The 13,437-nt window shown below is 43.0% G+C and overlaps 1 protein-coding gene across 3 annotated transcripts in view; it reads right to left on the bottom strand.

Annotated features, from left to right (window-relative positions):
* LOC142750029 (histone chaperone asf1b) overlaps positions 1-11,433 on the bottom strand; it is a 33,384-nt gene extending 21,951 nt beyond the window's left edge. Inside the window, exons 1-2 of one of the 3 annotated variants that reach the window (XM_075858743.1) lie at positions 11,245-11,433; positions 3,241-3,385 (exon numbers count right to left, since the gene is read on the bottom strand). In XM_075858743.1, coding sequence (XP_075714858.1) covers positions 3,241-3,349 — 109 coding nt within the window. In that variant the 5' untranslated portion in view covers positions 3,350-3,385; positions 11,245-11,433. Of the gene's footprint in view, positions 1-3,240; positions 3,386-11,111 lie in introns of all 3 variants that reach the window. The other 2 variants (XM_075858744.1, XM_075858742.1) reach the window with 2 other exon arrangements.
* Positions 11,434-13,437: the final 2,004 nt, after the last annotated feature.

Below are 13,437 nucleotides of genomic sequence, written 5' to 3'. Positions count from 1 at the left end.
CATCTTTGGCCTATACCATAATGCAAAGAAAGGAGGGGGGCTTTGGCAGTATGCGGCCCACATAAAAGTAGGTGTGCGTACTATTATAAAAGTATATTTTGATATTTTCTATATTTAAAAATTGTAGCTAAAGTTACAATCCATTAATATTGATGGGATTTTTCTTAGCCTGTTGGGAATCTTGTGTTTTAGATGGAAAACAATAGAAATAGGGGATGAAAATACATTTATTTTGTAAAGACGACAAGTCACAAAATCTTAGTGACGCTGCTATCATTTACAGGGTATTTCAAAAGACTGAAAAACAAAAAGAAAAAAGAAAAGAAAAATATTCCAGAAATATGACTAGGCACTCTTGGGTTTGGAGGTAAAACCTATATAAAGGAATAAAAATTGGGCTTGCCGAATATAAAATCTGGAAGGCTATATGGGTCTATGAATAGACTGCTTACCACTATAGATCCTTACAAAAATCAAGGATCTCTTTATTGAAATGGAGGGGAAAAATAACCTGCTGCAAAATCTGGTTCCCCAAGATACGAGGGTCATCCTCTTGTGATAAGTACCATACTTTATAACAAGATTCTTTTCAAAAAATTATTTCCAACCACATGAAATGGGAACTCTGGCCATTCCAAGGATAAAAAAGATATATTGTCAAAAACCGCAAGTGTGAATACAACCCAGCGGTTTTACTGAAATTCTTTTGAAATAATATATATACATTGTGAAGGTTATTTATCCTAGGGAACTTGATATATGTACAGAAGTTCCAATTGTATGGGTTTTCCTGGCCATATGTATATTTATACTTCCGATTATATCTGGAGTTCAAAATAAAATACTTTTGATAATTTTCTAATAACCCAAGAGTGCCTAGTCATATTTCTGGAATATTTTCTTTTCTTTTTGTTTTTCATAATTTCCTATCAGAAATGGCACCGTGCTATATTATCATTGCATTTTTGGGTTTTCATATTGGGTATGGTTTAGTTATAACCACATCTTTTTCTATATATTTCAAAAGACTGACAAAATGTTAGCTACTGAATACTGAAATAGAATCAATACCCCCTCACTGATGTCCCAACTGAACCTCGTAGGTTATAAACTACAGTAAAGGCTCCGGTTTATGTGACAGATCCCCTGACTGACAAATTAAACATTTAGTGACTGATATTTCTACAGCCATAGATTCAATCAAGTAAAGTCGGAGTGACGGGCAGGTTTGCTTATTGTAATTGGCTGCAAAAAAGAGCTAAGTGAGGGAGGGATAGGACTCTCTGGATGCCAAAGACATAAAAAGTGTTTCACAGTTAGAAGTTATGGCACATCACTCAGATATGCGGTCATGCGAAGAGAACAGAAACACAGTTACATTTACTTGAATGGAGCAGTGTTGTAAATCCCTGCACAGTGGCACGCCATCCTCAGGCTGAGCAGGGAAATAGCTGAAGCAACCGTGGTCCCTTAGTTCTTGGGATCCGTGATTTTCTGAGAGGTCAGATACCCAGTCTATAAATTTATGGCATATCCTATTGATGTACCATAACATCAGACTGAATACCCCTTTAAAGAGGCTCTGTCACCACATTATAAGTGCCCTATCTCCCTATCGGCGCTGTAATGTAGGTGACAGTAATGCTTTTTATTTTTAAAAAACTATCTATTTTCACAACGTTAGGAGCGATTTAGATTTATGCTAATGAGTGTCTTAATGCCCAAGTGGGCGTATTTTTACTTTCGACCAAGTGGGCGTTGTACAGAGGAGTGTATGACGCTGACCAATCGGCATCATGCACTCCTCTCCATTCATTTAGACAGCAGAATCGCGTTCTTACCAGAACATGATCTGCAGCCACATACACAGCGATTCTGCTTGATTTAACGTTAATAATCCAGCCTGGACGTCATGTGTATTCAGAATCCTGACTCTTCTGAATCTTTTCTGTGAAATTTACAGCAACGGAAACGAAATCTCGTTTACCTCCGTAATCTCGCGAGATTAGTTTCCGTTGCTGAAATCTCAGAGAAAAGAGTCAGCAGTGTCAGGATTCTGAATACACATGACGTCCAGGCTGGATTATTAACGTTAAATCAAGCAGAATCGCTGTGTATGTGGCTGCAGATCATGTTCTGGTAAGAACGCGATTCTGCTGTCTAAATGAATGGAGAGGAGTGCATGATGCCGATTGGTCAGCGTCATACACTCCTCTGTACAACGCCCACTTGGTCGAAGGTAAAAATACACCCACTTGGGCATTAAGAAAGCTCATTAGCATAAATCTAAATCGCTCCTAACGTTGTGAAAATAGATAGTTTTTTTTAAATAAAAAGCATTACTGTCACCTACATTACAGCGCCGATCTCCTTATATAGGGGATAGGGCACTTATAATGTGGTGACAGAGCCTCTTTAAGCTGCACAGAATTCTATTTTGGGGGATCCAGCAGATATGTATGGGGCCTCCATAAAAGTTATTATATATCCCTCCCCAATTTTTTTTTTTTTTACCTTTCACTTAGGACTTATGTAATTATATAGGCTAGAGAATAGATCTTGGTGGGATTGTGAGAAGATACGTGCTTGTAAACATAGATTTTAGCGGCATGTATGAAATCTTCAAATCTTGAACTTTTATTTTGTTGTGTTGTGCTTCTTAGGTTCTGCTAGGGTACAACCTTTGGCCACAAACATAAAATGTTACGGATTTTTTACAAAATGCTTTGAAAAAATGTCACGAAGGTGCCCATATACGTAAAGCGACAACGTGCTAGGTGTCTTCTTTCAGACACATATATAGGTATGGGGGAGTACAATATGAAGTTAATAATTCTAGTTTTGTGTATGCCAAAAGTATAAAATTGTCCTGGCAGCAATAGGCTTAATAACCAGGAACAACATGACAGCAGAACATCTAAGGCTGGATTCATAGGAGACTAAAACTATACAGATTTCCCGCAAGAAAACCGCATAATTTACACAACAAAGTATGAACGTTTTATGTTCATATTTCACCCAATCTACATGAAGGCCTGAAATCTGCAGTGAATATCCAGAACAGAATGAGTGCGCTGCATTTAGAAAATGCTCCGAAATCCATCTGGAAAACGTTCAGCAGCACAAGGATGAGATTTGTTTAAATCTCATCCACATGCTAGAACTGTAATCCGCTGTCAATTTTCCGCAGCATTTTCGTCCCGTGTCAATCCAGCCTAAAAGGAGAAAAGAGAAACTTACCATCCGGTAGATCTTCTATGCATTCAAAAGTGACCTCGAACTGGAAAGGATTACGGAAGGGGCATGGGTTATCAAGGACCACCATGTTCAATATCTGTACCTTTGCCATGATGCTGATAAGATTCTTCACACGCTGCTATAAACACTAGTGGGAAATTAAAAAAAATACCCATCAACAGCTCCTCTATGTCCAGCTAAATCTTTTCTATAGGCAGGGAGGGGAGGAGGGTGAACTGGGGTGCCATGGCATCTGTCATGCCTGGGTTGCCAGAGCATATGGAGTTTGTAGATTTTCCAGCATTCACAGGAAAAAGCTATGACGTCAGAATTCCAAAAAAGCAAATCTTTATGGTCTCACAGTATAGACACCAGCAACGTTTCGGCCTTTTTCAAGCTAGATTTTCCAGCATGTCACAAAGTCTCAATGAACAATATTATGAGCAATGGGGGTGAATTCAATCAATATTTCAACACTAGTTGACTGGAGTAGAAAAATGGCAAAAGGCCCAAAAGTTGCAGCATGTCAATTTATGCTGCGTGTTCGGCCCACAGACTTGGTGGAGCATATTGAAAAACTGTGAAATTCACCAATCTCAATGAAATCCTTCGCAATTGTCGAAAATAAAGAAATCACTGGAATGAAAATGGAATTCCTTAAAACGTAACTTTTACTGCGAATTAATTTTAAAAAGTGTATTACATAACACTTACACATTAAAGGCTATGTAAACCTTTGAATGGTATTTTTTTTATTATAAAAAAAGGTCAGTGTGATTGGTGCAACTTTATTCAAAATTATTTGTACTTTGAGATGCAGCTGCTCTGTATTCTCTATACAGAGCAGCTGTATCTTTCACTATGACCTGAATCCGTCAGTCGTGCGAGCCTGATGGGTTCAGTGACGAGTCCTGCGTGTCGGACATACAAAATCCACGTAATTTTTCACATCTAACTTACGAATGTAGATGCAATAGATAACAGGTGGATCCTGTGTCACAGACACGCAGGACTCGTCACTGAACCCATCAGTCCCGCGGACCTGACAGGAGCAGGTTTTAGCGAACGATAAAGCTGCTCTGTACACAGAATACGGAGCAGCTGTATCACAAAGTAGCATTTTTTTTAATGAATACTACTTAAGGCCTTATTCACACGAACGCGTTAAACGTCCGTGTGAAGCCCGTTGAAACAACGGCCGTGACACAGACCTATATAATTCAATGTGGCCGTTTCAACGGACCGTGTGAAGGGTCCGTGACAAAATAGGACATGTCCTATTTTTTCACGCTTCACTCCATAGACTCTAGTCTATGGGGGATACGTGATATTGCGTCCCGCAGCGCAGAGCACAAATGCACTTCAGGCGTGAAAAACTGCCGTTTTCATGTCCGAGATGTGCAACGCCCGTATGAATCTAGCCTAAGTGTTGAGAAAGGCTATGAAATCTGCTAGAGCTATAACTGCCATTAATAGCCTTGCAGTGGCACGGGAGGAGAGTAGCAAACTTGTGGCCTGAATTGTGAGAGGAGTGTTCACAGTGTCCGAAGTCATACTAAACTGGCATATTAATGCTCAATTCTAAAGAGGTTTCCCAGTCCCCTTGTTTGAGGAGCTGAATCAAGTACACCTGACATCAGAATGGGTAGGGGGGTTGATCATCCCAAAGGCTCTATTATTATATGAAAGGTGATGTATGGGGAAAAAAAAAATATATATAAAAAAATGGAGCACTTGTTTTGACAAAGGGACAGTGCAAAGAGCGGTTAAATATTTTTTGTACATTTCATTAGGTAGGAAGATATTTTTGAATGTACTACCAGATGTCTTCCTATGTCTATACGTGACATGGGAGAAGACATCAACTTCTTATGAAAATTGTAATATACGTTCAAAGTCTTTAAAGTGTAAACATTGTCTAATACACTTGTAAAAGGAATCCTGCCTATGGGAAAGTTTCTTCACCCCATTATTAGGATGTTTACTTGCACTTGGATAACTGACATGTTTGGTCTATTCAGTTCTGGTGATCACCTGAGAGATGTACATGTAGACATAGGTATAAATGGCATGTATGAACATCCTTTCATTTCTAGGGAATATCACATGCCTTTCGAACGCTGCTTAGGTCAGACGTTAAAGAGGCTCTGTCACCAGATTTTGCAACCCCTCTCGTGTATTGCAGCAGATAGGCGCTGCAATGTAGAGAAGAGTAACTTTTTCCTTTTTTTTTTTAAATGAGCATTTTTGGCCAAGTTATGACCATTTTTATATTTATGCAAATGAGGCTTTCTAAAGTACAACTGGGCGTGTATTGTGTTCATTACATCGGGGCGTTTTTACTTCTTTTACTAGCTGGGCGTTGTGAATGGAAGTGTCATCCACTTCTCTACACAACGCCCAGCTTCTGGCAGTGCACAGACACAGCGTGCTCGAGAGATCACGCTGTGACGTCACTTCCCCAGGTCCTGCATCGTGTCGGACGAGCGAGGACACATCGGCACCAGAGGCTACAATTGATTCTGCAGCAGCATCGGCGTTTGCAGGTAAGTCGATGTAGCTACTTACCTGCAAACGCTGATGCTGCTGCAGAATCAACTGTAGCCTCTGGTGCCGACACGATGCAGGACCTGGGGCAGGAAGTGACGTCACAGCGTGATCTCTCGAGAACACGCTGTGTCTCTGTGCACTGCCAGAAGCTGGGCGTTGTGAAGAGAAGTGGATGATGCTGATTCGTCAGCATCATACACTCCTAGTCACAACGCCCAGCTAGTAAAAGTAAAAATGCCCAGATGTACATACACAATACACGCCCAGTTGTACTTTAGAAAGCCTCATTTGCATAAATATAAAAATGGTCATAACTTGGCCAAAAATGCCCGTTTAAAAAAAACGTTACTCTTATTTACATTGCAGCGCCGATCTGCTGCAATAGGAGATAGGGATTGCAAAATCTGGTGACAGAGCCTCTCCTTAACCCCTTAGTGACCACTAATACGCATTTTTACGTCGGTCACTAATGGGCTTTAGGCTAGGCTGACGCCTTTTCACGTCAGCCTAGTCTAAGTCCTGCACGGGTCTCCCGTGCAGGCAGGAGCCGGGGCTCTGCTGTCTGATGACAGCTGAGCTACTGCTCCAACGCCCGCGATCGAAGTTTACTTCGATCGCGGCCGTTTAACCCGTTAAATGCCGCCTTCAATAGCGACCGCGGCATTTAACTTTGTTTACAGAGGGAGTGCGCTCCCTCTGTCACCCATCGGCGGCCCGCGAATGAAATCGCGGGTCTCCGATGGGGTGTCATGGCAGCCGGGGGCCTGATAAAAACCCCCAGGTCTGCCCTGGACATATTCCTGTTAGGACGCGCCGGAGGCACGTCCTAACAGATTGCCTGTCAGATTTACACTGACAGGCAATAATGCTCTGGTATACGAAGTATACCAGAGCATTATAGCAGCGATCGGCATATCGCACAGTAAAGTCCCCTAGTGGGACTAATAAAATAAGTCATCAAAGTGAAAGATTATTAATAAAAACTACAGTAAAAAAATAAATAAAACCATTTTTTTCCATAAAAAGTGGTTTTATTTAGTAAAAGTGTAAAAAAAAAAAAAAAGTACACATATGTGGTATCGCCGCGACCGTAATGTCTCTATTAATAAAGTTAATATGTAATTTAAACCGCAAAGTGAACACCGTAAAAAAAAACGCAAAAAACCATGGCGAAATTGCAATTTTTTTCCATTGCCCCCCAAAAAAGTCATAATAAAAATCAATCAATAAGTCCCATGTACCCCAAAACAGTACCATTCAAAACTACGTCTTGTCCCGCAGAAAACAAGCCCAAAAAATCACTACATTGATGGAAAAATAAAAAAATTACGGCTCTTGGAAAGCGACGATGCAAAAACAAATAATTTTAGTTCAAAAGTGTTTTTATTGTGCAAAAGTCGTAAAACATAAAAAAACCTCTACATATGTGGTATCGCCGTAATCGTACCGACCCATAGAATAAAGGTAACATGTTATTTACGTCGCACAGTGAACGGCGTCAATTTAAAAACGCATAGAACAATGGCGGAATTTCAGTTTTTTTTTATAATCCCCCCCAAAAAGGTTAATAAAAGTTAATATAAAAATTATATGTACCCAAAAATGGTGCTATTAAAAAGCACAACTAATCCCGCAAAAAACAAGTCCTCATACAGCTATGTAGACGAAAAAATAAGAACGTTATAGCTCTTTGAATGCGACTATAGAAAAACGAATAAAATAGCTTGGTCATTAGGGCCTAAAATGGGCTGGTCACTAAGGGGTTAAGCCACAGACATGACTTAATGCATTTGTTTATCCTAACACAACATTACACCTTAAGAAAAAATTGCTATGGACACCTTGGGTGACTTGTGTGTTTTTACTTAAATGAATTTTACTATAAAATTTACTTTTGTTAAAAACTTGGTACTATTTTAGCTTCTATGTAGAAGCAGAATCCCGTCCACAGCCGAATCTGTCAGCCGGTGAGAGCTCAGCCTGAAGCGGCTCCTGAGCCATCATCTAAGCTTCATACTGATGAAATCAAAGTTGATCAATACACAAGATAATTGTTTTTATTTAATAGTCAGGTTTTATTTGTGTATGTCAAAAGATTTTCCAACTAAATTTATACCTAGAAAATCTGATTAATACTGCAGCCTGAGATGGGGAATGATGTGGCGTGGCCGCTGCCAGGCTGATCCTCTGCAGTCAGCACAGCGCCAATCCTGCACATGTTGACCAGAATCCTGTGGGGAATTGCACCCTGAATCCACCAGCAGAACAAAGGCTTTCATTTACAGCAGCAGAATGTCAAAGTATCTCAGGTCTGCTGAGGGAACTCGGGGAATCTGAATCCCCCCCATGCATCTCTATATGCACTATGGTTGGAATGAGTTAATCGGTGGTCAGAAATTAGCACAAAAACACCAAAGATGACAACACAGACGGCAGCGTGTTAACAAGTGACCATATAATACACTTACAGACAGCAGAAAGCTGTATTAATACAGCAAAATCACTCAACTGACAGGTACTGAATGGGAGGGATTCATGTGCAGTCTCTGCAGGCACATTTGTGGCCATGAGTCAACCTGTCAGGGAGAGTGCCATGAATGACAGCAGGTGGAGCGCCAAATTCAAATGATGACTAATGCAGAATAACTAGGAGACATAGGTTTTATAACCCCACTCACACCTTCACAAAAAACATCCACATGAACGTGCTGCAAATATTTTTTCCCCTTCCCAGCATTTTATGTCATTTCTTTCAGTCAGGGGACGGCAGACATATTACAGCCGAGATCGAAGATCACGCCGATCCTGGCCGTTTAAAGGGGTCATCCGGGCACAATATGGTTTTTCATACTGTTGATCTATCCACAGGGCAAGTAATCAGTATACAATCGGTGGGTCCAAAACCCAGAGCCCGCACTGATCGGCTGTTCTAGCTGCCTCCGGGCACTGGTTGTTATGTAGAGTTCCAAAAAGATCATGTGGCCGGATATGTAGCAAGAATAGTGTTGTGGATGTGGCTACGTGTGATCCCTCTCAACCAATCAGCTGTGACTTAACCCCTTAGTGACCAGCCCATTTTAGGCCCTAATGACCAAGCTATTTTATTTGTTTTTCTATAGTCGCATTCAAAGAGCTATAACGTTTTTATTTTTTCGTCTACATAGCTCTATGAGGACTTGTTTTATGTGGGATTAGTTGTACTTTTTAATAGCACCATTTTTGGGTACATATTTTTTTATTAACTTTTTTTGGGGGGGATTATAAAATAAAAACTAAAATTCTGCCATTGTTCTATGCGTTTTTAAATTGACGCCGTTCACTGTGCGACGTAAATAACATGTGACCTTTATTCTATGGGTCGGTACGATCACGGCGATACCACATATGTAGAGGTTTTTTTTATGTTTTACGACTTTTGCACAATATAAACACTTTTGAACTAAAATTATTTGCTTTTGCATCGTCGCTTTCCAAGAGCCGTAGTTTTTTTATTTTTCCATCAATGTAGTGATTTTTTGGGCTTGTTTTCTGCGGGACGAGACGTAGTTTTGAATGGTACTGTTTTGGGGTGCATGGCACTTATTGATTCATTTTTATTATGACTTTTTTGGGGGGCAATGGGAAAAAATTGCAATATCGCCATTGTTTTTTGCGGGTTTTTTTTATGGTGTTCACCTTGCGGTTTAAATTACATATTAACTTTATTAATGGAGTCATTACGGTCGCGGCGATACCACATATGTGTACTTTTATATGTTTTTTTTACACTTTTACTAAATAAAACCACTTTTTATGGAAAAAAATGTTTTTTTTTACTGTACTTTTTATTATTAATCTTTATTTCACATTTATTATTTATTTCACTAGTCCCACTAGGGGACTTTACTGTGCGATCTTCAGATCGCTGCTATAATGCTTTGGTATACCAGAGCATTATTGCCTGTCAGTGTAAATCTGACAGGCAATCTGTTAGGACGTGCCTCCGGCGCGTCCTAACAGGCATATGTCCAGGGCAGACCTGGGGGCTTTTATCAAGCCCCGGGCTGCCATGACACCCCATCGGAGACCCGCGATTGCATTTGCGGGCCGCTGATGGGTGACAGAGGGAGCTCACTCCCTCTGTAAACAGTTAAATGCCGCGGTCACTATTGACGGCGGCATTTAACGGGTTAAACGGCCGCGATCGAAGTAAACTTCGATCGCGTGCGTTGGAGCCCAGCTATCATCAGACAGCTGAGCCCCGGCTCCAGCCTGCACGGGAGATCCGTGCAGGACTTCGACTAGGCTCACGTGAAAAGGCGTCAGCCTAGCCTAAGGCCCCTTAGTGACGAACGTGAAAAGGCGTATTGGTGGTCACTAAGGGGTTAACATATACATTTGCTCCCTATGAAAACATTTTTTGGAACGAGGAAAATACCCTAAATGTAATTAGCAAGAGGTGATCGAGCTGAAACCCAAAGGGCCATGAGATCACACGAGTGGGGTCCTAGCTCATCACCATCCCATTCAAGACCCGGTGGAAGACACTTAAAGCAGCTGTTGGCGAACTACAGTCCCCAGCATGCCCTGACAGCTGCAGGCCTTCAGGGGATGATAGAGGGAGTACCTTTGTAAAGGCTGGATAGTCACAGGTCAAAGACCACAACTTAGAGGTTTTTGGAGCAGTTTTTGACACGGAAACTGCGCCAAAAAGGCCTCCCATTGATTTCAATGGGAGGCTGAGGAGTTTTTCCCCCCGCAAGCGGGAAAAAAACAGTGTCATGCCCGCTCTTCAGCCATTTGTCTCTGACTTCCCATTGGCATCAATGGGAGACAGAGAAAGCAGTTTTGGTTTTGTTTGCCTGCGGCACCCAATGGCCACAGACAAAAAGCATGAAGGCGTCAGAATCCTGAAGGAATTTTGAGGCAGATCTTTCCGCCTGCAAAAAACGGAGTGAACAGGGCCTTAAAGTGTACGTCCACATCAGGAGCCAATTGGCAGGGTTTCAGCTGCTGCGACCTATCACTAGACGGCACCCACTGCGATCGATCTGGCTAATGACGGGGGTCCCCTGTCTATGGCATTCAGATGCCCTAAAAAAGATAACCCAGAAGCCCTATACGAAATAGAAAATTAAAAGCATCGACCTGATTGTTTGCTATGGGCAACTGCACCACCTTCACGAACATTAGTTTTGTCGCATTTTTTCTTTGCAATAACAACAAAAGTGATTGCTGGCCATGATCCCCTAATCCCAAGAGCTGACAGTCACAAGAAATAAACCACAACACACACTTCAGCCGATCATGACGCCACAAGACAATGGAAGGGGCGGTGACATTACCAGGTCAATGGTCCTTTGGTCTGATCTCCCGGTGATTCCCTTCGCCACCCGGTACCTCAGCTCCGCCGCGCAATCTTTCCCGCTCTCCGTTTGTCTCCCGCGCACAAACCCCTTTCTCCTGCGACAACCTTACCTCACACACCTCAGCCCCGCCCACTGCCCCGGCTCTACGTCATCAGCCCCGCCTTTCCGACCAACCGCGTCAAAAGTCCCGCTCATTCCTCTCAACGCCACCATATGCTCCGATCGCTTTCCCGCCTACTGCGTAACAAGCCACGCCTACCAGAAGAAAACCGCAACAAAATCTCCAGCACCCTACTACTCCCGACGTGCTACGTCATTACGTCGTCACACCCACCGGCCAATCGCGTTAGAAAGCCTCGCCCGTATTATTTATGCGCGGAGGGGTTTTTACGTCAGTATTTAGACAAAGATGAACACATTGCTAATAAAGTGCCGAGAGTGGTATTGATATCTTTTAACATTAGCTGGAATTAATTGCCCATATTAAAAATGGCTGCCAATGTCTCTGCGTAACAGGATGCGTCAGAGGCCTCCTGCAGACGTTTAGTCCCGCGCTGCGGTTGACGTATTTACGTGTAGGCGGAGTTTGTGAGTTGGTCTGTATGTAACGCGCACAACGATTGGGTTAGAAAAATGGAGCAGTCGTGGGTGTCGTGAGACATGTATTTGGAGGGAGTTTTCAAAGCGGTTGTGACTGTATATAGACTGTGCTGGAATCCTGCATGTCGTTCAATCCTCGGCTTACTGAAGCACACTCTCCCTCCTAAAATCATAATCAGCTGTAAATAGTTAATATCCAGCGAGTTGTCTTCTACTCTGAAGTCTATTAATATTGTGCAATTGTTACAAATGTATGTATTAGGGGGGCAAGCAATATGGCCGCCATTACATCTCCCACTGGGTTTGTCACTCAGCTCTCGTCCTCCCCATATCTCAATTAGCTGCCATTCAGGTTTGTAGGAAAGCTGGGTATAAACAGATACAGGAATACTTAATCTTTATAACACTCTGCAGCTCTTTACAATTCAGAGGGTTAATGTTCAGACGATATCAGACATTACATAGTGACAACTATTTACCAATTCATACAAGAGTGAGGACCTTGCTCGCAAAAGTTTACAATCTGAGGATTAAGGGGTGACACAAAATGCAGAAAGTGCTTGTTCAGTACAATGGTCCGGCCATCTTTTATACATATAGTGTAATACACATAAAGCGGCATGAGCCGGTCACCAGCCAGTATCCGTGTATGACAGACTTAGGGTGCTAGGAGTGTGGGGGATTCTGCTGACTGAGGGGGTCAGGTTCTGATGACCACATAGCTGCCAACAGTTCCAAATTTGCCATGACTGTCCCGAAGTTACAGAGACAGTCCCGGCAATTTACTGTTCCGGCAACTGCCACATTCAATCGTATCTGCATCCTCAGGACGCAGATACAATTGAATACTAGGGCAGAGCAGGAAACTATCCGCTTCCTGCTCTGCCATTCACTCCTGGAGTGGAATCCCCAGCCAGAGCGTTGCCGACACATGGGGAGAAGCCCTGACGACGTCACTTATGGACAGTGAAGTCAGGGGCTCCTCCTGGAGTGCTGGAATCCATGGCCAGAGCGTTGCCGGGGATTCCCGCTACTGAAAGAGCCCTTGGCATCAGCAACGCTCTGGCTGGGGATTCCCCTCCTAGAGGGGGCCACAATAGCTCTATCTACAGGGGAGGGGGCAGTGGCGTAACTACAGCCGTAGCAGCTGCTACGGGCCCCCACCATGGCCAGAGGCTCCGCTACCCGCCGCTATGGCTGCTACAGCGCGACGCCACTAAACACTACGGCAGAGCAGGGAGGTATCTCCCCGCTCTGCCATTAAACAGAATACATGTATCCCCTATCCACAGGATAGGGGATACATGTGTGATCGCTGGCATTGATAGGGAGGACGGGGGACTGAAAGTCCCCTGAAGTTCTCCATCACAAACCTCGGACTTCCGGGGTCTGTGTCGGCAGCTACGTAGAAATGAATGGAGCGCCGGTCGTGCTTGTGCGCATGCGTGACCAGCGCTCCTTTCATTTTTATTGAGCTGCGCAGACTCCGGAAGTCAGAGGTTAGTCATGGAGAACTTCGGGGGACTTTCGGTCCCCCGTTCTCCCTATCGCTGCCAGCGATCACACATGTATCCCCTATCCTGTGGATAGGGGATACATGACTTTTCTAGGACACACTGTAGGTCAGATTTTTTTGGGGGGTTGGGGCTGCATGGCGTTACCTACAGGGGGGCTGTATAGCGTTACCTACAGGGGGGGCTGT

This window comes from Rhinoderma darwinii, chromosome 3 (genome assembly GCF_050947455.1).
Source record: "Rhinoderma darwinii isolate aRhiDar2 chromosome 3, aRhiDar2.hap1, whole genome shotgun sequence".
Lineage (NCBI taxonomy): Eukaryota > Metazoa > Chordata > Amphibia > Anura > Rhinodermatidae > Rhinoderma > Rhinoderma darwinii.
The sequence above is the reverse complement of the archived record's forward strand: the minus strand, read 5'-3'. Positions and strand labels throughout refer to the sequence as shown.